Genomic DNA, 24301 nt, shown 5'->3' on the forward strand with positions numbered 1-24301 from the left:
CCAAAAATTGTCATGGAAGAAATCCAAAACCATTATATATCCATCAATAAATAAGACGGTTGAGAAGACACCAGCTTGAATGAGTCCTTGAAGGGAATTAGACTTATTGTTTAGATTAGTTATGGGTTATATTAGTATCTAATAACCGTAGTAAATTACCGTACCTGTACTACTTCTTCCAACTGCTACAACTTGTTTTTTAGAAACTTTTTCAAAATTAGGTTCGGGCTTGGAGTTAGGTTCAGGCTCAGATTTAGGTTCGGGCTCGGGTTCGGACTTGGGTTCGGGCTCAGATTTAGGTTCTGGTTCAAATTTAGGTTCGGGCTCGGGCTCGGACTTGGGTTCAGGCTCAGATTTTGGCTCTGGTTCAGATTTAGGTTCAGGTTCGGACTTGGGTTCAGGCTCAGATTTAGGTTCTGGTTCAGATTTTGGCTCTGGTTCGGACTTGGGTTCAGGCTCGGATATTGGTGTAGGTTCGGATTTGTGACTTAATTTTCTTTCAGATTTTGATTTTATCTCGGGCTTGGAAGGGAGTTTAGTGATAGGTTCGTGTTTTGGGGATTGGAATTTTGGTTCAGGTTCAGAGGTAGGCTCTGGTTCAGGTTCAGAGGTAGGCTCTGGTTCAGCAAAAGGTACAGTCGTGTCCTCTTGTGTCATTGCTCGATCGCTAGTGGGTTCCGGTACAGGTTCTAGAAGAAATTTAAAAGACCAACCACCATTAGTTAGGCAATATTACTGGAAATTCTACTTTTACTTTATTTGTGCACAACTATACAGAAAGTTTCGTAAGAATCGTGGTTTATGTTTAGTTTAGTGCACCAGAAATTATGTCAATTTACTTACCGCTAGCAGCTCTTCGTTTTCTACCTATAACAAAGTCAAGTATTTTAGACAAAGAACATTTATAATCTATTTGGGGAAGATTGAGTGAAAAAAGGCAATGAATTGCTTCGTTGGATATATTATAAAAGGAATAGTAACTTAAAAAAATATTTTTTGTTATTTACCTTGTTTTCTGCTAACTTGGAATGAAACACTAGTTTCTACAACATCGTTTGCTACTTGTTCCTTCTTTAAAGGGGGAGTTTGTGAAGCAGACCTCCTAGAATAAAGTGATTTCCTATACTTTGATGTCTGTGTGGTATTTGGTTCGGCTTCAGTCTTGGGTTCTGGTTCACTCTTGGGTTCAGGCTCGCTTTTAGGTTCAGAAACACTCTTAGGTTCTGGTAAACTGGTTGGCTCAGGTTCAGGTTCGCTTTTAGGCTCTGGTTCGCTTTTAGGTTCAGGTTCGCTTTTAGGCTCTGGTTCGCTTTTAGGTTCAGGTTCGCTTTTAGGTTCAGGTTCGCTTTTAGGTTCTGGTTTAGAGGTTGTCGAATTTTTTATAGCGATAGGACCTATTTGGGGAAAATTTTTGCAGCTTTTCATGAGTGATTTTGGTCTCCAGCCTAAAGCGGCATAGCTGGTACCATTTACCACTAAGATAGCTTCAATTTCATTGTGTTCTTTTAGAATTCTCCAGTACAAGCGGAAAGTAGGACTTAATTGTTTTTCAGTGTATAAATCGAAATCAATTTCCGTCGATCTAACAGCAGACCCTACAAATATGTACCTAAAGATTAGCGCTTGAATAAAATGTGATAAGAATTTCCAAATGGATATTTAATGCTTATTTGGACATTTTCAGGTGCTTCAAAAGAATGACCAAAATGTAGACATGACAGAAATTTAAACTTCTTTAAAATTATTATATAATGATATTTAATTGTTTTGTTTTTAATGTTGTTAGTACAGTTTTCGGGGACAAATTTATGGTTATTGCAATTTATCTGCAAAAAAACATTTCAATTGACAAATTCGAAAACTTACTTTTAATGCATCCGGGACCAAACCATCCTAATTGGCAATAACATTGTTGTTTCGGCATGACGGTCCCACCAATATGTATACATTTTCCATGATCTCCACAATCACTGTCTTCCAGGCATTCATCTCTGTACTGGCAAACTTCTCCATAGTAAAGTCGATCACATTTACATCTACCAACTAAATTCTTGCCGTGCCCGCTGCAAGTTTCCCTAAATTTTTTTCCTAGAAATTGAAATTATTACAAAATTAAATATTTTCATTCGGAATATTTATAAATTTACTTGGTAAAATATCGACGTCTGCGCATGACCAAAATTTGTAGTCCTCTCCCCATTCAAGAGCCTGTCTTATCAGTCTTAAAGTGCAGTTTTCACAGTTGAATTGTGATGGTAATTGTACTTGGAATGATTGCGCTCTAAAATTACGATAGAATGTGTCAATAATAATTTATATAATTACTACATTGGGCAATTTAGCAAAACAGCTGATCTACGTCAAAATGACGGCCGTGGGGCAAACAATCGGTTTTCTAGTATGTACCCATGATCAGAATGTGGTGTGGTGGCACATTTGCGATTTTCCATTGGTAAAAATTCAAAAGTATTTTGAATTTTGTGTAACAAATACAATGTTGCTCGAGTGGAGAAAATTTCGCACTTCTATAAGTAGCATCTCATTAATAAGGCTAAACTAAAGATAATGAGTTCTAAAACTAACAAATAACTTCACAAATCAAATAAATGTGTACACAGAATCTTCGGACAAAAAAATTTGTTTACCCCACGGCGATCATTTCCAAATGAGCATCAGCTGATTATGATAATTCGTTATATTCCTTAATTGTTATTGTGTAACTTACGTAGCATCATTGGTTACGTATTCTGAACCTTTAATAGTTGGAGTTAAATCTAGTACCGGTCTTTCTAAATGGTCTAAAAGTTGTATTTTGAATCCACCCTGTAAATAAATATAAAAATTATACTTTTAAATTGTATCAGTGCTTAGGAAATGATGTTAGGTATAAATGGCCTTAAAATTACTGTTTTTGTTATCCCACCTCTATATTTTCAATGTACCTCATGTTAAATAGCATATAAACTATAATTATTGTTATAATTTTCTCTGGAACAAATAGCACATTTCATTTCATCATTATAATAAAGTTGGAACAAATGCAAAACTTATTAATGTTTATATTCTTATTTGGCTGAAATCAAATCAGGAAGAATAATTAAAATCAATCTTTACCTTTTCTGAAAAATTACAGTGAATATTTGTCTTTGTAAAGATTTAGTATTCAGTATTTTTGACATTAATTCCAGTAAATTTCACTTTTCCTAAGTTGGGTAGTTTCTTCATATATAACTACCGACATCGATAGGAATTTGTAAACTTAAAAATGGCAACTGTCTAAAAAACACCAACAGAAATCTTCAGGTCTCACTCTTGAATACAAATAATCAGTATAAGATGGCGCTATACGCAATAACATTTGACATACATATTTAATTTTATTATATCTCGATGTTATTGATTCCAGATGACTTTATTTTATTTGCAAGAATTGTTGATTTACTTTTTTTGTAAACAAAATGAAAGTTACTTTTATAAACCATTGTTTTTTAAAACGATGTACAATATAAATGTTTTCTCGTATTTTTATGACTTTTTGTTGTTATAGATAAGAGTATTTCACGCTTCCACAAATTTAAAAAAGCTTTCCAGTTATCTATTCAGCCTTTGTTTTCTTATTTTTTATCGTCAACATCAGTGAAAGTGATAATTCTCGAAAAACGATTTTTTTTTTATTTACTATGTGGTTTTTACTTATTAATAAAAATTTTGTTGCATGAAAGACTTGTATTCATTTCATCACGTGCTATTTACGAAATAGTTCAAAATTAAATTGAGAATGGAAAATATTTGATCATACCTTTACAATTTCGATATTATATTTCAAGTATTCTTATTGGATTAATTTTAATAAGCATTAATGTGGATATCATTGACCAGTTTGAAGATTATACGAAGATTTTCAAGGTTACTTACCTTGGTTGAATCAACACGAGGAAACGTGGTAACTAGGGCGAAAAAATTGCATGATGTATGTATTTGAATTTTTAAAAAACGGCGTAAAGTAAAATGATGCAACTTCCAATAATCATTAATCTTAAAAATTATATGTCGGGAAGTCAGTTCTTCTTGATAAAACGTCTTTAAAGTCAAAATTTAAAAGAAAAAGAGGAATTTTATAAATGGTTTACATACATAGGAAGGGGAAAACTGTCAATGATAAAAAAGACAAACAATTGGAATAAAATTTATATGTAGTTCTATTTAATGAATTTTAATGCTACTATGAATTATTTAATTGATGGCTGCTATATATTCTGGAAATGTAACAACTAAGGAATAATTATTTTTTGAGGTTAAAATAGATCTTCATTTTTATATTTCTGTTGCAGGTGATCTATTGGTTAATATTATTATGAAAATGTCAAGTTATATTTTGATAATGATTCTAATAGGTCAAAAGTCAATTTTTACATGTTTTTTAAAAGTAATTTGGTAATACGAGATCTAAAATCGAGAAGATTTATTAAGAAAAACATATAAAAAGTTCAAGAGTTCCATTTTTATAGCGTTTATTTTGTCTGAAAGAACGCCATTAGTGATATTCAAAGATATACGAGGGGTGTAGAGAAGGTTGTGGTACATTTTTTTTCTATACAATTAGATTAAACAAAACATTGCTTACCCTATGTGGATATCCCAAATGCCATGATACGTTGAATTTACTACCTTCTAATAATGAGGTTTTAATACTGCCTGAAAAAAAAATTGTTGTTACAAGGGAGAAAATAACATGGAATAAAGATGAAATTACAAAATTTATTTTGTTACTGTGAAATTCATTTTGTTTTTGACGCTTTAGGACCATGCATATGAGGGCTCAGACTTAGTGAGCACTAGTGTAGTGAAGTTTGTGTTCTCTTGTTAAAAAAAAAGCAATACGATCGTTAAATGTCAAAAAGAAAGGAAGATTGTCAGTTTTATTGATAATCTAAAGTTGGTTTATTCAATGTATGCAATACGTCAGACAAAGTGGACATAATTTCATATTTCCTTTCTAGCAAGGGGTGTTCACGGCGATAAAAACATTCATTCCAGCCAGTTGCCCTAAAAAACTTCAAACTATTTCATCTCTTTATGACCAAAGCAAATTGTGAACAAAAAACAACTTTTTTTTTCGAATTTGCAATTATCTACCTAGAATTCCAATATAAAAATTCTATTACAACTTTATTGTCTATTATAATACAATTCAGATGTTGTATTAAAAGGACGACATTGAAGACGTCAGAATACTTACCACATAAATTCTCAATTCATTACTTTGGTCAGAAAAATTAACCTAAACCCAAAAATTACAATATACAAAGTCATAGTGGAGCCCATTCTAACGTATGGATGTGAGCGCTGACAACTGACAGATAGACAGAAGAAAACAATAGAGGCTGTGCAAATCGTACAGGACCTAGAAGGAAGGGATTGAACAGATAATGAAAGACAAAACAATCCAGGAAAACGATTGGATAGATATTAAAGTGTGGTATACGAAATGCGGGATGCGGCAAAGAAAGCTTAGTACTTACCATTAGTTTTCTGTCCTATTTTATAATATTAGCTCTAGTTGCGTATAGATGGCGCTAAGATCGTCATAAATATTATATATTTTTATATTTATCTAAATCAAAAGGAGGTTTTTGAACAAACAACGTGTGAATCCTAGTAAAAAGTGTAAATGATAAAATTCTGTTAAAAATTATTAGAAAGAACGTAATTTTTCTAAACTAACAGGTAGTTATTATGTTTTTACTCATTGTAGCGTTATGATGTGCTAATTGTATTCTATTCTATTGATTCTAATCTGATTAATATGCGCTGATATTTGAATAAAACTGTTTATGCTTTGTCACATTTTTTTACAAAAGAATGTTACCTTCAACTACTTTTTTTTAAACATTTCTAAAATGACCGGTAAATCAAGTATCAACACTAATTATACTTTGTTATTAGCTATTTATTAAATTCGTAATTAATCGACCGGTTTAGATTGTTTGAGTAGTGTTTGGTTTCGATACGATCCGTATAGTATATCTAAAGTCAACGCGAGCAAAGATATTTTTAATTCCATTGTTCCATTCCGTTCCGTTAAGTGTAAAATAGCTTTTTCAAAACAAGATGGTTTGTCTCTGCCATATCATGTCTTCATTTCTCGTTTTCCACGACCAGAAAGTAATCAGAGGGAACTATATCGAAGGAATATGGCGGATAAGTAAATGAATCGTGATACTTCGGCTGCTAAAAAAGCTTGCAGCTCGGTGTGCATTGTAAATTTTTTTGGTTTTATTAGGGTTTGTTTTGTTTCTTTACGTTTACATGTTACGAACTCATTTCCGCCGTCGAGCCGGCCCTGCTGGAGCTCCTGTAGCGCTGTTCAGTTCGGTTTATAATAAATAGTCGTAGTGAACAGAACGAATTAGCAAAGTAATCGTAGAATTCGAATAAATTATCTAAGTTAGTTAAGTGTAGTGTATAGTATTTAAATAAAGTGAATTCCAGCCACTACAAATGTCTAACCCGGAAGTAGTAGGACGTATTAACAACTTTTAACACCTCGAAATTACACCAACCATTATAGAGATCTACCAGCCTTTTGCCAGTGAGATGATTAAAACTTCAGTGTCGCTACCAAGATGCCTGGTTAAAATATATGATGAGTAAGTCAGTAAATCAACTGAAGTAACTTTAAAAGGTGTTAACATTAAGAAAATTGAGTAATTTAATTTCCAGACACCCTGTGTGAGAAATTAAACTGCGTGCTCATATATTTTGAAATCAAAATGTCCTCGTTGATTACAGAAATTCGGAAACCACACGAATTTGTTATTTTCTTGTTAATTTATTTATTTAGCTCATCTTTGTGTAAAGGTTGAATCAATAAACCGTGAGTTGGTTACGCGTAACCTTCTAATCTAATTGTGTAATTCACCTTAATATTCGAATAATTATTTAAGTTGACAATGTCATAGCTGCAAAAATAACGATTTTTCAACTACCAGCACAGAGAATAGTGTGGAGCTAATCTTTCTTGTTTTTATTTATTGGGAACGTGGAAATAAAACACCAAAGTGGACTAACTTTAATATATTTTCCGTGCTTTCGAATACTTATGTATTCATCGCCTGGGAAATAAATTAAGATTTTCGGTGGTTTTGAATCGTATTCGTCAGGTGCTATGAAGGATTCATCCTCCTCTATTGTAGTGAGTTATACATCTCAGCACGTCCCAGGAATCAATATAAGTCAACTACCAGCACAATTAATTATTCAGAGAATAGAGTGGAGCTAATCTTTCTTGTTTTTTTTTTATTGGGAACGTGGCAATAAAACACCAAAGTGGACTAACTTTAATATATTTTCCGAGCTTTCGAATACTTATGTATTCATCGCCTGGGAAATAAATTAAGATTTTCGGTGGTTTTGAATCGTATTCGTCAGGTGCTATGAAGGATTCATCCTCCTCTATTATAGTGAGTTATACATCCCAGCACGTCCTAGGAATCAATATAAGTCAACTACCAGCACAACTAATTATTCAGAGAATAGAGTTGAGCTAATCTTTCTTGTTTTTTTTTATTGGGAACGTGGCAATAAAACACCAAAGTGGACTAACTTTAATATATTTTCCGTGCTTTCGAATACTTATGTATTCATCGCCTGGGAAATAAATTAAGATTTTCGGTGGTTTTGAATCGTATTCGTCAGGTGCTATGAAGGATTCATCCTCCTCTATTATAGTGAGTTATACATCTCAGCACGTCCCAGGAATCAATATAAGTCAACTACCAGCACAACTAAATATTCAGAGAATAGAGTTGAGCTAATCTTTCTTGTTTTTTTTTATTGGGAACGTGGCAATAAAACACCAAAGTGGACTAACTTTAATATATTTTCCGTGCTTTCGAATACTTATGTATTCATCGCCTGGGAAATAAATTAAGATTTTCGGTGGTTTTGAATCGTATTCGTCAGGTGCTATGAAGGATTCATCCTCCTCTATTATAGTGAGTTATACATCCCAGCACGTCCTAGGAATCAATATAAGTCAACTACCAGCACAACTAATTATTCAGAGAATAGAGTTGAGCTAATCTTTCTTGTTTTTTTTTATTGGGAACGTGGCAATAAAACACCAAAGTGGACTAACTTTAATATATTTTCCGTGCTTTCGAATACTTATGTATTCATCGCCTGGGAAATAAATTAAGATTTTCGGTGGTTTTGAATCGTATTCGTCAGGTGCTATGAAGGATTCATCCTCCTCTATTATAGTGAGTTATACATCCCAGCACGTCCCAGGAATCAATATAAGTCAACTACCAGCACAACTAAATATTCAGAGAATAGAGTTGAGCTAATCTTTCTTGTTTTTTTTTATTGGGAACGTGGCAATAAAACACCAAAGTGGACTAACTTTAATATATTTTCCGTGCTTTCGAATACTTATGTATTCATCGCCTGGGAAATAAATTAAGATTTTCGGTGGTTTTGAATCGTATTCGTCAGGTGCTATGAAGGATTCATCCTCCTCTATTATAGTGAGTTATACATCTCAGCACGTCCCAGGAATCAATATAAGTCAACTACCAGCACAACTAATTATTCAGAGAATAGAGTTGAGCTAATCTTTCTTGTTTTTTTTTATTGGGAACGTGGCAATAAAACACCAAAGTGGACTAACTTTAATATATTTTCCGTGCTTTCGAATACTTATGTATTCATCGCCTGGGAAATAAATTAAGATTTTCGGTGGTTTTGAATCGTATTCGTCAGGTGCTATGAAGGATTCATCCTCCTCTATTATAGTGAGTTATACATCTCAGCACGTCCCAGGAATCAATATAAGTCAACTACCAGCACAACTAAATATTCAGAGAATAGAGTTGAGCTAATCTTTCTTGTTTTTTTTTATTGGCAACGTGGCAATAAAACACCAAAGTGGACTAACTTTAATATATTTTCCGTGCTTTCGAATACTTATGTATTCATCGCCTGGGAAATAAATTAAGATTTTCGGTGGTTTTGAATCGTATTCGTCAGGTGCTATGAAGGATTCATCCTCCTCTATTATAGTGAGTTATACATCCCAGCACGTCCTAGGAATCAATATAAGTCAACTACCAGCACAACTAATTATTCAGAGAATAGAGTTGAGCTAATCTTTCTTGTTTTTTTTTATTGGGAACGTGGCAATAAAACACCAAAGTGGACTAACTTTAATATATTTTCCGTGCTTTCGAATACTTATGTATTCATCGCCTGGGAAATAAATTAAGATTTTCGGTGGTTTTGAATCGTATTCGTCAGGTGCTATGAAGGATTCATCCTCCTCTATTATAGTGAGTTATACATCTCAGCACGTCCCAGGAATCAATATAAGTCAACTACCAGCACAACTAAATATTCAGAGAATAGAGTTGAGCTAATCTTTCTTGTTTTTTTTTATTGGGAACGTGGCAATAAAACACCAAAGTGGACTAACTTTAATATATTTTCCGTGCTTTCGAATACTTATGTATTCATCGCCTGGGAAATAAATTAAGATTTTCGGTGGTTTTGAATCGTATTCGTCAGGTGCTATGAAGGATTCATCCTCCTCTATTATAGTGAGTTATACATCTCAGCACGTCCCAGGAATCAATATAAGTCAACTACCAGCACAACTAATTATTCAGAGAATAGAGTTGAGCTAATCTTTCTTGTTTTTTTTTATTGGGAACGTGGCAATAAAACACCAAAGTGGACTAACTTTAATATATTTTCCGTGCTTTCGAATACTTATGTATTCATCGCCTGGGAAATAAATTAAGATTTTCGGTGGTTTTGAATCGTATTCGTCAGGTGCTATGAAGGATTCATCCTCCTCTATTATAGTGAGTTATACATCTCAGCACGTCCCAGGAATCAATATAAGTCAACTACCAGCACAACTAAATATTCAGAGAATAGAGTTGAGCTAATCTTTCTTGTTTTTTTTTATTGGCAACGTGGCAATAAAACACCAAAGTGGACTAACTTTAATATATTTTCCGTGCTTTCGAATACTTATGTATTCATCGCCTGGGAAATAAATTAAGATTTTCGGTGGTTTTGAATCGTATTCGTCAGGTGCTATGAAGGATTCATCCTCCTCTATTATAGTGAGTTATACATCTCAGCACGTCCCAGGAATCAATATAAGTCAACTACCAGCACAACTAAATATTCAGAGAATAGAGTTGAGCTAATCTTTCTTGTTTTTTTTTATTGGCAACGTGGCAATAAAACACCAAAGTGGACTAACTTTAATATATTTTCCGAGCTTTCGAATACTTATGTATTCATCGCCTGGGAAATAAATTAAGATTTTCGGTGGTTTTGAATCGTATTCGTCAGGTGCTATGAAGGATTCATCCTCCTCTATTATAGTGAGTTATACATCCCAGCACGTCCTAGGAATCAATATAAGTCAACTACCAGCACAACTAATTATTCAGAGAATAGAGTTGAGCTAATCTTTCTTGTTTTTTTTTATTGGGAACGTGGCAATAAAACACCAAAGTGGACTAACTTTAATATATTTTCCGTGCTTTCGAATACTTATGTATTCATCGCCTGGGAAATAAATTAAGATTTTCGGTGGTTTTGAATCGTATTCGTCAGGTGCTATGAAGGATTCATCCTCCTCTATTATAGTGAGTTATACATCTCAGCACGTCCCAGGAATCAATATAAGTCAACTACCAGCACAACTAAATATTCAGAGAATAGAGTTGAGCTAATCTTTCTTGTTTTTTTTTATTGGCAACGTGGCAATAAAACACCAAAGTGGACTAACTTTAATATATTTTCCGAGCTTTCGAATACTTATGTATTCATCGCCTGGGAAATAAATTAAGATTTTCGGTGGTTTTGAATCGTATTCGTCAGGTGCTATGAAGGATTCATCCTCCTCTATTATAGTGAGTTATACATCCCAGCACGTCCTAGGAATCAATATAAGTCAACTACCAGCACAACTAATTATTCAGAGAATAGAGTTGAGCTAATCTTTCTTGTTTTTTTTTATTGGGAACGTGGCAATAAAACACCAAAGTGGACTAACTTTAATATATTTTCCGTGCTTTCGAATACTTATGTATTCATCGCCTGGGAAATAAATTAAGATTTTCGGTGGTTTTGAATCGTATTCGTCAGGTGCTATGAAGGATTCATCCTCCTCTATTATAGTGAGTTATACATCTCAGCACGTCCCAGGAATCCATATACGTCGCGCCTATAACTTCACTTAAACGCGTTCCCTACCTTTTCCAGTATTTTTTTTTATTTAGCTGCACTGCAAAGCTTCCAAATCATCTAATTAGTTTTATTTTGATTTGCTTTGTATGTACGTTTCTGGAATGGCGCGTAATAAAAAATTACCATTCATATCATTACGTCTGCAATATTTTTTATTCATCAAATGCACTGGTTGGTTTACATATACAGAATACAAACGAATCGTAGGCACAACTGATTTAAATAAAATGATAAATGCTGGTATTAAGGCGTGAAGTACTTTGCAAACATTTAGTTTCTCATTACCGCATAATAAAATGATTTTTTTAATCGTTATTCTAAAAAGAGAGTCCTACGGATATTCCCAACAAACAATTTTCAAAATACTGTAGGGAAACTCTCTACATTGCCCAAAATCAAATATCGAGGGGCATAAGAAAAAAGTGGAAAGAAAAAAATAAGACTAACAATATGAGATATTAAACAGATTGGTCGACAAACTGTAACAAGTGGGATTTAATCCTACTTATTAGTGTCATTCAGTTAGTTCCATAGAAATCCGATAGACGGAGCTGTCCAGTATCTGAAGTGACCTTCAAAACTTCAACTGCAGTCGAGAGTTGAGGTTAGGTTGTGAATTCTCGCGGTGCAGATAGTTAGAAGTTAGCAAGTTATGAAATTTTTCTTTAGTAACGAGTTGTTAATTTGAATTGCTGTATTTGTGTTTTTGAATAGAAATCAAATGAGTTCGAGTAGAAGAAGCTGTGATATTTTTTGCTACATGCGCGGAGAATACTGGAAAACAGGAAAAACTATTAGTGATTTTATAAAGAGGGCTTATCTTGGATATTTTGGTGTTAAGCTTGGTGATAAGGATAAAACCTGGGCACCGCATATTGTCTGTAAAACTTGTACAGAGCATTTACGACAGTGGAGTAACAAGGACTTATCCGGATTTAGTTTCTGCAAGAAGAAGTGTCAATTCCAACTTTCCATCAGCTACCAGAACTCTCTGAGGACACATATTGTGTCTCAATGATCAGAATTCTGACACTACTGAAGGTGACAGTGATTTTGGAACGATATTATCAATTCCTCAATGTTTCAACTAAGATAAGTTAAATGACCTCACTAGAGATCTCAACCTGTTGAAAGAAGCTTCTGAATTATTTGAACCAGGGACGAAAATTACATTTTATCGCACCACAAGGGAGAAAGATGAACAAAATCTTGTATTTCGCCATGCTATTAGAAAGCTCCTGGTAAAAGTGGGTCTTGCTGAATATTTTCTAGATGATTGGCGCCTATTTATCGACAGCTCAAAGCTTTCTCCTTGGACAGCAAAGTGGCCACACCAAGTATCCATGTTTCTTGTACCTTTGGGATAGCAAAGACAAAACGGAACATTGGGTTAAAAAGCAGTGGCCTAGGAGAGAAAACATGGATGTTGGGGAAAAGAATATCATCAATGGTCCATGAGAGAAAATCATCTTTCTACCACTGCATATCAAGCTGGGTCTAATGAAGCAGTTTGTAAAGGCTCTTGATAAGAAAGATCAAGCTTTGCATTGGGAATATTTGATGGCCCACAAATAAGACATCTGATCAAAGACCAATTCAATGATTGAGATTGAACAAAAAGCCTGGAATTCATTTGTTTCAGTTGTCCAAAATTTTCTGGGTGAACACAAAGCTGAATACTATGTTGAATTAGTCAATGAGATGCTGTGTAACATGGGCATTAAGGTGCACTATTTACACAGCCACTTGGACGGTTTTGGATTTGGATTGTTCCAAAATACATTCAAGAATGTCACGCAAAAGAAGTTTCCGAAATGTTTAGTGAGTAATTGGTTTAAATGATGACTTTTACAGTTTTCTATTGTATATGTTAATAAATAATATCCGTATTCCTTGTTTAATTTGTTTCTTTGAACCATAGTTATCAAATTCGTAAGAAATCACCCCCAAAATCTTCGGGAACTAAACCACTGTTGACCAGTGTTATCAGCAACAAAATTAACTCTATCACGGCACTAGAAGACGTACAGAGGGATTCAGATCTGAATCAGACAACTGAAAAGGTGATAGAACTATTTTGGAAGAAATAATATGTTTCTTTTCCAACATAACCTCGAAATTAATTAGAATTTTTAGGTAGTGGATGGAAATTTGCGTAACAATCCAATAATTTTTGTGTCAGAATATGTAAATTTGGTATTTACGCTAAACATTGAAAAATAATAACTACGCGTTTCAACTTTTTTGAAAATTCAATGATCCTTGAGGATTATAAAAAATTGCGCGAGTAAAGCCACTGGTTAGGTCAGTTATAGAACTTTTAATTTATTTATTAAAATTAATTTAATTAGAATGAATTTTTAAATGTTCGAACTGTCTTCTATTGGTGCGTATCGAAATTTTTCATAACGGATCCTTACATCATTAGCGTATTCCTTCGTTCGTTAAATATATATATATATATATATATATATATATATATATATATATATCTCTGTTCGAAATCTGGAATGCCATCACACTTTAGTGATTTCAGTTGATCTGAAGTAAAAAGCGAGCGGAGATTAAAATTCATTACGAATGGTAATTTGTACGTGGTAGCACAATTTCTAAAATTGCAACACGTAATACCTAACTGGGTTATGATTCGCATCGAGAATAAAATTGAAATTCCATACAACTTAATATGATAAATAAGTCCTTCAAACTGATATAATGAATAACTTTTTATTTATTATAAAAATAACACCATATAAAGATGAATTTTTAAACATTCTTTTCTTTAAAAACTTTGTTATTTTCTTAGTTAAGTGCTCTACATCGCTGACCCCTGTTTTCGTCCAAACTTTTTCACTACTAAAAATTAAACAGGGAAAACAACAATTACAATTACTTACGCCAATTTTTTCTTTAATATTTGTGGCTAAACAACGGATTCTATACATGTTTCGTCGTTTTAACAATTTTTCGTAGTGGGAATGTGGCAATTAAAAACCAAAGTGTACTGATTTTAATATAAAGAGAAATGCTTTATTGACAAAAAACTGTTACAATTTGTGGACAAAAGCTTGTAAAAACTAAAAAACAAACATAAAAATAACTGAATAAAGATACAAATAAAATAAAATTATAGGTAACAATTAGTATATAAGTCCATTGCAAAAATTAAAGCACTTTTCAATAAGTATGCCCTCAAATTATTGCGAAATGCGCGAAAAGATGATATCGATTTCAATTGGCAAGTGATTGTGCATTTTTTTGCATTGTAAAATATTGAGCCTTTAACTAAGTAGGTAGGTAAAGGTCTTAAACCGCGTTCCTAAGTGGATAGCCGTCAAAGATAATTCTGAAATTGGATAAACGTGCTTACGAATTAGGAAAACGTATTCAAAGATAAATAAGGAAGGAAACCAATTGCAAAAATTAAAGCACTTTTCAATAAATATGCCCTCAAATTATTGCGAAATGCGTGAAAAGATGATATCGATTTCAATTGGCAAGTGATTGTGCATTTTTTTGCATTGTAAAATATTGAGCCTTTAACTAAGTAGGTAGGTAAAGGTCTTGCTCCGCGTTCCTAAGTGGATAGCCGTCAAAGATAATTCTGAAATTGGATAAACGTGCTTACGAATTAGGAAAACGTATTCAAAGATAAATAAGGAAGGAAACCAATTGCAAAAATTAAAGCACTTTTCAATAAGTATGCCCTCAAATGATTGCGAAATGCGCGAAAAGATGATATCGATTTCATTGGCAAGTGATTGTGCATTTTTTTGCATTGTAAAATATTGAGCCTTTAACTAAGTAGGTAGGTAAAGGTCTTAAACCGCGTTCCTAAGTGGATAGCCGTCAAAGATAATTCTGAAATTGGATAAACGTGCTTACGAATTAGGAAAACGTATTCAAAGATAAATAAGGAAGGAAACCAATTGCAAAAATTAAAGCACTTTTCAATAAATATGCCCTCAAATGATTGCGAAATGCGTGAAAAGATGATATCGATTTCAATTGGCAAGTGATTGTGCATTTTTTTACATTGTAAAATATTGAGCCTTTAACTAAGTAGGTAGGTAAAGGTCTTAAACCGCGTTCCTAAGTGGATAGCCGTCAAAGATAATTCTGAAATTGGATAAACGTGCTTACGAATTAGGAAAACGTATTCAAAGATAAATAAGGAAGGAAACCAATTGCAAAAATTAAAGCACTTTTCAATAAATATGCCCTCAAATGATTGCGAAATGCGTGAAAAGATGATATCGATTTCAATTGGCAAGTGATTGTGCATTTTTTTGCATTGTAAAATATTGAGCCTTTAACTAAGTAGGTAGGTAAAGGTCTTAAACCGCGTTCCTAAGTGGATAGCCGTCAAAGATAATTCTGAAATTGGATAAACGTGCTTACGAATTAGGAAAACGTATTCAAAGATAAATAAGGAAGGAAACCAATTGCAAAAATTAAAGCACTTTTCAATAAATATGCCCTCAAATTATTGCGAAATGCGTGAAAAGATGATATCGATTTCAATTGGCAAGTGATTGTGCATTTTTTTACATTGTAAAATATTGAGCCTTTAACTAAGTAGGTAGGTAAAGGTCTTAAACCGCGTTCCTAAGTGGATAGCCGTCAAAGATAATTCTGAAATTGGATAAACGTGCTTACGAATTAGGAAAACGTATTCAAAGATAAATAAGGAAGGAAACCAATTGCAAAAATTAAAGCACTTTTCAATAAATATGCCCTCAAATGATTGCGAAATGCGTGAAAAGATGATATCGATTTCAATTGGCAAGTGATTGTGCATTTTTTTACATTGTAAAATATTGAGCCTTTAACTAAGTAGGTAGGTAAAGGTCTTAAACCGCGTTCCTAAGTGGATAGCCGTCAAAGATAATTCTGAAATTGGATAAACGTGCTTACGAATTAGGAAAACGTATTCAAAGATAAATAAGGAAGGAAACCAATTGCAAAAATTAAAGCACTTTTCAATAAATATGCCCTCAAATGATTGCGAAATGCGTGAAAAGATGATATCGATTTCAATTGGCAAGTGATTGTGCATTTTTTTACATTGTAAAATATTGAGCCTTTAACTAAGTAGGTAGGTAAAGGTCTTAAACCGCGTTCCTAAGTGGATAGCCGTCAAAGATAATTCTGAAATTGGATAAACGTGCTTACGAATTAGGAAAACGTATTCAAAGATAAATAAGGAAGGAAACCAATTGCAAAAATTAAAGCACTTTTCAATAAATATGCCCTCAAATGATTGCGAAATGCGTGAAAAGATGATATCGATTTCAATTGGCAAGTGATTGTGCATTTTTTTACATTGTAAAATATTGAGCCTTTAACTAAGTAGGTAGGTAAAGGTCTTAAACCGCGTTCCTAAGTGGATAGCCGTCAAAGATAATTCTGAAATTGGATAAACGTGCTTACGAATTAGGAAAACGTATTCAAAGATAAATAAGGAAGGAAACCAATTGCAAAAATTAAAGCACTTTTCAATAAATATGCCCTCAAATGATTGCGAAATGCGTGAAAAGATGATATCGATTTCAATTGGCAAGTGATTGTGCATTTTTTTGCATTGTAAAATATTGAGCCTTTAACTAAGTAGGTAGGTAAAGGTCTTAAACCGTGTTCCTAAGTGGATAACCGTCAACGATAATTCTGAAATTGAATAAACGTGCTTACGAATTAGGAAAACGTATTCCAAGATAAATAAGGAAGGAAAAGTCTGAATTTTTAATCTTTTAAAGAAGTTCCTACCATGAGCCCTGCTTTCAAATACTTTGTACTCGTCATCTGGGACTAAAATTATGGTCAACATAAATATATGTATAAAAGTCTAACAATATTAAAAATTATTTCGATTAATTAATTGAGGAGAATGGCGGATTGAAATTTATTAATTCTTAAGTTCCAAAAATCAATATTCAAATTGTTTCGTGACATAAATATAAAATGTATAAAATTTACGTGAATTTTTATAGGTTAGATTATGATTGACATTGAATTTTTATAGGTTAGATTACGTTAAGCAATTATGAGTGAACTGAATTTTATAGGTTAGGTTAGTTACTGATGGCATTGCGTCTATTTTATATAACACGTTGATCAATTTGAGCAATATATGTTTTCTCTAAATATAGGCGTATTTTGTAGTTAATCTCGGTTCATAAAACTTTAGCAGTTTCATAATTCATAGAAAGATAATCATAGAAAACGTGTGATGCTAGAGAGCATCTATCGGGATATAATTTGCTATCACTTTTGATAGAGGTTCCGGAAGGTTTAGGAGCAGATAATTATATATATGGTATCTGTGTATAAATAGGTAAGATAGAACTGTCGAAATTGACATTTGAAGGTGAAATTAATATGATGTCAAAGTGTCATATTTGTCTGTCAAAACTCGTTTCAGAAAATATGAAAAAAGTTTTCATAAAAAAGTTTGTAACGTACTTTAGGCTTTTTTCATGAAATATTGGATTTGAAATTTTATAAACTAGGTTATATAAATAATAATTAATATATCTAGCAGTCAATTAAAATTTTATTGTCCTCGTTTCTATTAATCTTAATTTTGTGTCAATAAAGGGTAAGGATTGTCCAGAATTCTAACTTCCTGTAGTGAATTTCATATAAGGATCGAAACTATTGAATTTTGGAATAAAAATCTATTTTTTTAAACATGATTTTTCAAAGGATTATGTTTAGGCTATGTTACCATCCCTTAATCTTTAGGTAGTCTAACTTTGTAAATAGAAATAGTGAAAAATTTCAGTTAATCATTTTTATGTAACATTACAAGATCTACAAGTTTGATCTCAAAATTTTTGTTCTATTTTCTACTGTTGTTCCAAAAATCAGAAAAATTTACTTTACAATTCGAATTTGATAACCCATTTCTTGGACTAGTATTTTCTTTACTCAATGTACAAACCATAGCGAGCTTAATTGATTATATTTTCGAAAATTTACAAAAAAATGTAGTTTTTATCGTAAATGTTCAAGAAGCGATTCAAAACAACTAATTAGCTTAAAATTATCTAGATGATTTGTCAATTTGAATTCTGTTACATCGATGCTAAAATTGTTGATTTCAAGTTGAATAAACAATACAACAAAATTCCAATGAACAATGAAAAACTTACTTGTATATGAAATCGTTTCTCAATATGTTTTTCATTTATATTATAAATATATTCATTGGTTTAAACCCGATTTCCTAATCACTTTTCACTCCCACAATTTTTCTGTTGATTTTTTTATCTATGACAGCAAATATAAAACAAACAGTGTTGCCACAAGATTCATTTAGAGACAGAGCGGGTAACAAAAATAAATCATTTCATATCAAAACCGAAGCAGTTGAAACGAAAATTATTATTTACAAAACCAAGTACATTCAAGATTATATTCATATTACATAAATAAATTACAGGTCAAAACGTTTAACAAAAAAAAAAGGTTGGGTAGAAAAAGAGCCAGATCACACGCGTTCAATCCACCTTTGGCAACGTTGTAAGTGAAATTCGAACTACATATACAATATAACCAAAGATTTTATGTTAAGTTCACATAATAAAACATTTATTTATATGTTTTATTTACTTCAGTACTTCGATTTTATCACATATGGAAATTATGTTAAAGAAATTGTTACACACAATTGAATAGGTCTAATTAATTTCTTCTGTAATTATATTTTTTCTCATTACCCAACTATTATATAACTGATATAGTATATTTTTTCGTGATATGGTGAAGAAAAGCTTAGAAATAATGAAATGGATGATTATTTCCGTCCAATTGTTCGTAGGCTCGCGTTATTATGCTTATTGCAAGCTTTTCGCAATTGTACTTTATCATAGCTATTTTTCTAATTCCTCTCACCTTTTAGAATAGTTTTAATAAATATGTTAGATACGAGGGGTGATCATAAAAACGTTATAAGGCGAATAAAGAAATATGCAGTGAGCTGACAAATGACATGTGCGGAAACGGCATGCAATTTAATAAAAAATAGAAAAAAATTTAATGGTTGGAATGGTTGAGATTTGCTCCAATTAGATATTTTCTTTGAAATTCCAGAGATTACACAATGACTTTCTGAATTTGTATTTTTTTTCTGTCATGACATTCTTTAATCTCAATATATAATCGATTATAGAAAATATTGATTGATTATTAAAATGATAATCAAGAAATAAATACTTCAGTGGTTAATAAATCAAAAATTTTATATATAATAAACGTTAAGTTGACTGTAAGGTACCACAAAAACTTTCTTAATATCGCTATTCGAGTATCTCCACCCAAACATTTCGAAACTCAATCATCTAACCAGTCAACCTACTTGTCGTTAAACGAACGATCGTATATCATAAATCTCTCTTCCATTCCACATACGAAAAAAAAAACACGTTCAATATTTATTATGAAAAGTAGTTGTGATACAAAACAGGTGCATAATTTTTGCGTACAAACAAAAAGATTAACGCGTTTTGTTTATATCACAGTAATTAACGTATGTACGAGGAATTTAACCGGTTACCCATGGAGAAATTACGGTCATTCGATGAAAAAGAATTGGTGATTTCACTTAATGTGTACTTAGCATATTAGTATTAAAGTTATAATAAATCGAAAAGATTCTTAAGAAAAAATAATATGTAAAATTCGATCTTATTAAAAGTGAGTATATTCAGGGCCTGCGCACTGGATTTTCAACGCCTTCTCTGTTATTGGCTCACGTCTAAAAGCTTACTTTTTGGTGTTTTATTTTTGAATGTTTGTCAATCTGGATTCTGAAACTAAGTTGCAATCATGCATCGAGAAATAACCAAGATTATTGAATGAACATCGTCCATCTTGCAAAGGTGTTTGTTTATTAGCTATTTGCATTTTTGTGCATTTGAAAGTTATTATTTGTTGCGAATGCTGTCGTGTTTACTTACTCAATATGAGTAAACGAGTAAAGGCCTGCTGTGTACCAGGATGCACGAATAAGTAAGCGAAAAAGTAGAGTAATATTTACTATTTATCAACATAAAAATATTTAAATTGAAATCAAGTTCATATCTAAATAAGAATAAATCTTTTCTTCCTAACTTCATTAATTTGTATTTAGAAAATCATCATTTTGTTGAATGATTTTATCCTTATTTTACTTTTTTTATAGACATTCCATTCCTACGAATGAAGACGTTTGCAGAATTTGGTTGCAAAGAATAAATAACCCCAAGTTAATGCTTGCAGATACAATATTATCATCACATAGAATATGTGATATTCGTTTTGAATCAATTTGTAGAAACCCCAGTGGCAGGTTAAAAAACTTTCACTGACAACTCTACATTTACCTGGTAAGTACTTATATTTACTGTGACAATAAACCTCTTATGAATCCCAGTGAAAAGTAATTTCCTCCAATAGTCAATGTCCCAATTTATAAACCATTCAATAGAAGCTCAAAATGTACTGGATTAGATCTTGTCACTCCTTATGTGGCAGGTTCAGTAGCGAATAAATTATTTGAAAGTCTCAAATGCCACTTGTGTAAAAATATAATATTGTCAAACGAATTAATTGAGGCAAATTCATTAATATATTCTAGGGAACATAAAAAAATGTTTTATGTGCGCCTTAAACCAAAATCTGTAATATTTTTAAAAGTTTTTCTTATAAAATTTTCGAAAGATTGCCCCAGTAAATCAATTCCTTAGGCATAAAGAAACAAATATTTCGTTTGGAGGATTTGACAGACATTTCCTCAATATTTTGTTCAGATCATGAGGATTATGGAAATATGTTTGTAAATATTAAATTTTACACATGCATCTTTCATTCCATAAGTATTATTAAAAAAATTTTTAAGGGCAAAGATCAAAAATATAAAGTCTATGATGTTGTGATGAATATGGCATATGTTAAATACAGGGAAAGCTGCAAGAAAGACAATGGTATACATTAATTATCCATGGTTATAAAATCAGTTTTTTATATACAATTGTGTGTACCATGTACAAACAGAATCATTTTTTAAACACACCAACATCTCACTGTTGACAGTCCTAAGCCTGCTAAAGTGTGAAAGAAAATTTTTTGTTTGTGGATATAGTTATAAAATGTTAGAAACAAAATAAAAATTATAATAATCATCCTGTGTTTCAATATTCCATCTACCTATATCTTTATAAACCATTTAATTGTGAAATTTAGATGGTCGGACCTGGTTGTCACATATATTGTAAATGAAACGAAAATATTTTACAAAATACTTCATTTAAACAGCATTTTGATTTCAGGTATTTATATTTTCTTGTAAACAACAATATTTGAATTTGAAATGTTAGCAAAATGAAAATATTTTGCGTAATACTTTTCTTTCATTCACAATTTGATGCATCTCATTTTCTATTGTCTGTTGTATTATAGTTAAATGCTTGTCTAGATTTATTTGTTGCTGGTTTTTGTAGTCTATCACCCATTCATCTCCATTTTCGCTTCGAACTGGATCCGTCTATTTTCTCTACTTTAGTTATTACCATTACTCATCCTATTTGGCCAAAAAATTTCGTATATGACTCGTAGGCGTCTGTTACTAAAGGATGTAGGATCCTGAAAACACTTGTTTTGGAAATGCCAGCCTCTGCTGCAATTATAATTCAATGTTTTCTGGAGTAGTCACTGTCACAACAACTCCCGCAAGTGGGGTGGTATCTTCTAATTATTCTCTTCACCCATAAAACAACTTTGACCAATTTAATCTTTATGATTGTTTTGGTGTCAACCCTTCTTTAGTAGTTCATTTCATAACGGCGTGAAATTCAATTTCAAAACAACTGGTTGGTCGATCGAGTTATATTTTAATAAAATGGATTTAAACATGGATTGCTTGCATAAATATTTTTGTGAACGAACTCTATTTATTATATGAGGCCACGTGTGTTGTTTATTGTTTCTTGTGACTATTTTTAGTAGTTAAAACTTTGTCAGATTCATAATCCATCATTTATAGAAAACATATCTGACAAGCAAGCATCTGTGACCTTTTTATCACATTAGAAATGAGGAATTTCATAAACAATGCTAGTCAAATTATTGGTTGGTGTTATATATTCGATTTTAGTAGAAGCAGATTGAATTATAAGGTTTTGTTTGTATGCTATCTTCATACGGAAAGTTTAGGAGTAGCTTCCATCTAGTGTAATATTCTATTTAACTGTTATATCAGTGCCTTCAATAAAGGTGTGTGGAATAATAGTCTTCCTGTAGATATATTTAATATATAAATATTTTCGGAGAAATCGCTTTATCATTATCAGTGAAAGCAAAATATCAAAATAATAATTGACTGTTTAGTTTAGAGGATGTTATAATGCTGAAAATTATTCATAATTTAATTTGACTCACCTTTTTTGGTAAAAAATAATTAATTCGCCACTAATTTATTATATAGGTAGATTTTATTTGTAGGAAAAATTCAAAGACCGTCAACTTTCATAATTACCAAAATGTGATTATTTATTATTTCATATTTTTCAAATCAAAATTTACTTTCTATTTCGAAACATTGACAGGCGTGAAAATAAATGAGGTTATAATTGATTTTACGTGCGTGTTGTTATGGTCAATAAAATACTCATAGATAAATTAAGCAGTAAAAACCGTACACACAATTAATTTAAGTAGAAGTACTATTTCACAAGAAATCATTGGAAACTTTGAGGAATATCTTTAGCCCATTGTTATATATGGTCACAAATAATTTGACCCGAAATGGTATATTTAAACTTCGCGCTAATATTTTCCTCCTAAACTGGTACACCTTTTTTTGATGTTCGTACGAAGATTGAGCGCCAAATTTCAAGCAGTGTGTATTTGTTATATGTTACTATTTACTATTTAAAAAAAGTTTTGAAGTATGGTATGTTTGTGAGATTCAAACATACTACTTCTTCTTCTAATTCGGCTTCTACGTTCGAAAAAATACGAACTACGTCAGGCTTGCGAATTTGTCTAACCAAATTATAAATCTTATCTATCTAATATCAAGATAATCAACAATTTTATTATTTAAACAGCCATTTTGTAGTGTATATTATTGTAGTTAAACTATTTCAACATGTAACATCACTCAAAAAGTGGTATGACTGACACATAGATGGCGCTGTCATTGTCAAATACGTATGACATTTGTAAAACAACAACTTTCAAAATACTATATATAAAATGTCATGACATTTCGATTAGTCATAAAAAAAGTGAAGTGAAGCTACTTTTGTATTTTCAAAACAATTTCGAGTCTTAATATATTCGTATAATTGGCAATTGATGAAAACAAATACTGTATAATCTCAGTAATAGCTTCAAAAGTGTTAACCGGACTGTGGTTCATCGAAACGAACCATTTGTTCTCTGAATTTAAACGAGGTGGTACAGACACCGATGATGGTGAACGTTCTGGTCGTTCAATTGAGGTTGCTACTCCAGAAAACATCGAAAAAGTCTACAAATTCAAAGTGGGTACCGCGTTTAGTCACAGTCGATCAAAAACAACAACGCGTTCATAATTCAGAACAATCTTTGGTCATATTTACACGTAATTAATCAGATATGTCATAATGGATGAAACATGGATCCACCACTTCACTCTGGAATCAAAACGATCATCATTTGAGTGGACTGCAGTCGGTGGACCACGTCCGAAGCGACCAAAGGCACAAAACTGATTCTCATCCACTGTATAGTCCAGATCTGTCCCCCAGTGACTGCTGGTCTCAAAAAACTGCCCGCCGGTAAGAAATTCAGCTCGAACGAAGAAACAATTGATGAAACTGAAGGCAAAAAACAAATCCTTCTACAAGGACGGTATCGAGAAGTTAGAGAATCATTAGAATAATTGTATTGCTCTTGAAGGTGATTAAATTGGTGACGAAATGTGTTTTTGTTAGTCACAAGACTTACTGAGTGATGTTATACGTTATCGAACGCCTGTGCTACCTACGAAAAATTGTATAACGAC

At 32.2% G+C, this 24301-nt stretch overlaps 1 protein-coding gene and 1 long non-coding RNA gene across 5 annotated transcripts in view; one reads left to right on the forward strand and one right to left on the reverse strand.

The window, feature by feature from the left end:
* Positions 1-24301, reverse strand: part of LOC130446958 (uncharacterized) — a 60860-nt gene that overhangs the window by 20655 nt on the left and 15904 nt on the right. For 2 of the 4 annotated variants that reach the window (XM_056783519.1, XM_056783520.1), the window contains exons 2-8: positions 4625-4695; positions 2726-2823; positions 2148-2281; positions 1867-2088; positions 1008-1595; positions 844-867; positions 165-689 (exon numbers count right to left, since the gene is read on the reverse strand). In XM_056783519.1, the coding sequence (XP_056639497.1) occupies positions 165-689; positions 844-867; positions 1008-1595; positions 1867-2088; positions 2148-2281; positions 2726-2823; positions 4625-4695 (1662 nt within the window). Of the gene's footprint in view, positions 1-164; positions 690-843; positions 868-1007; positions 1596-1866; positions 2089-2147; positions 2282-2725; positions 2824-3114; positions 3379-4624; positions 4696-5239; positions 5321-24301 lie in introns of those variants that run through there. The other 2 variants (XM_056783521.1, XM_056783522.1) reach the window with 2 other exon arrangements.
* Positions 19951-21434, forward strand: LOC130446961 (uncharacterized). The gene is made up of 3 exons (XR_008910195.1): positions 19951-20283; positions 20456-20639; positions 21152-21434. It is a non-coding gene; the product is annotated as an uncharacterized LOC130446961 (long non-coding RNA).

This window comes from Diorhabda sublineata, chromosome 7 (genome assembly GCF_026230105.1).
Source record: "Diorhabda sublineata isolate icDioSubl1.1 chromosome 7, icDioSubl1.1, whole genome shotgun sequence".
Taxonomy (NCBI): Eukaryota; Metazoa; Arthropoda; class Insecta; order Coleoptera; family Chrysomelidae; genus Diorhabda; species Diorhabda sublineata.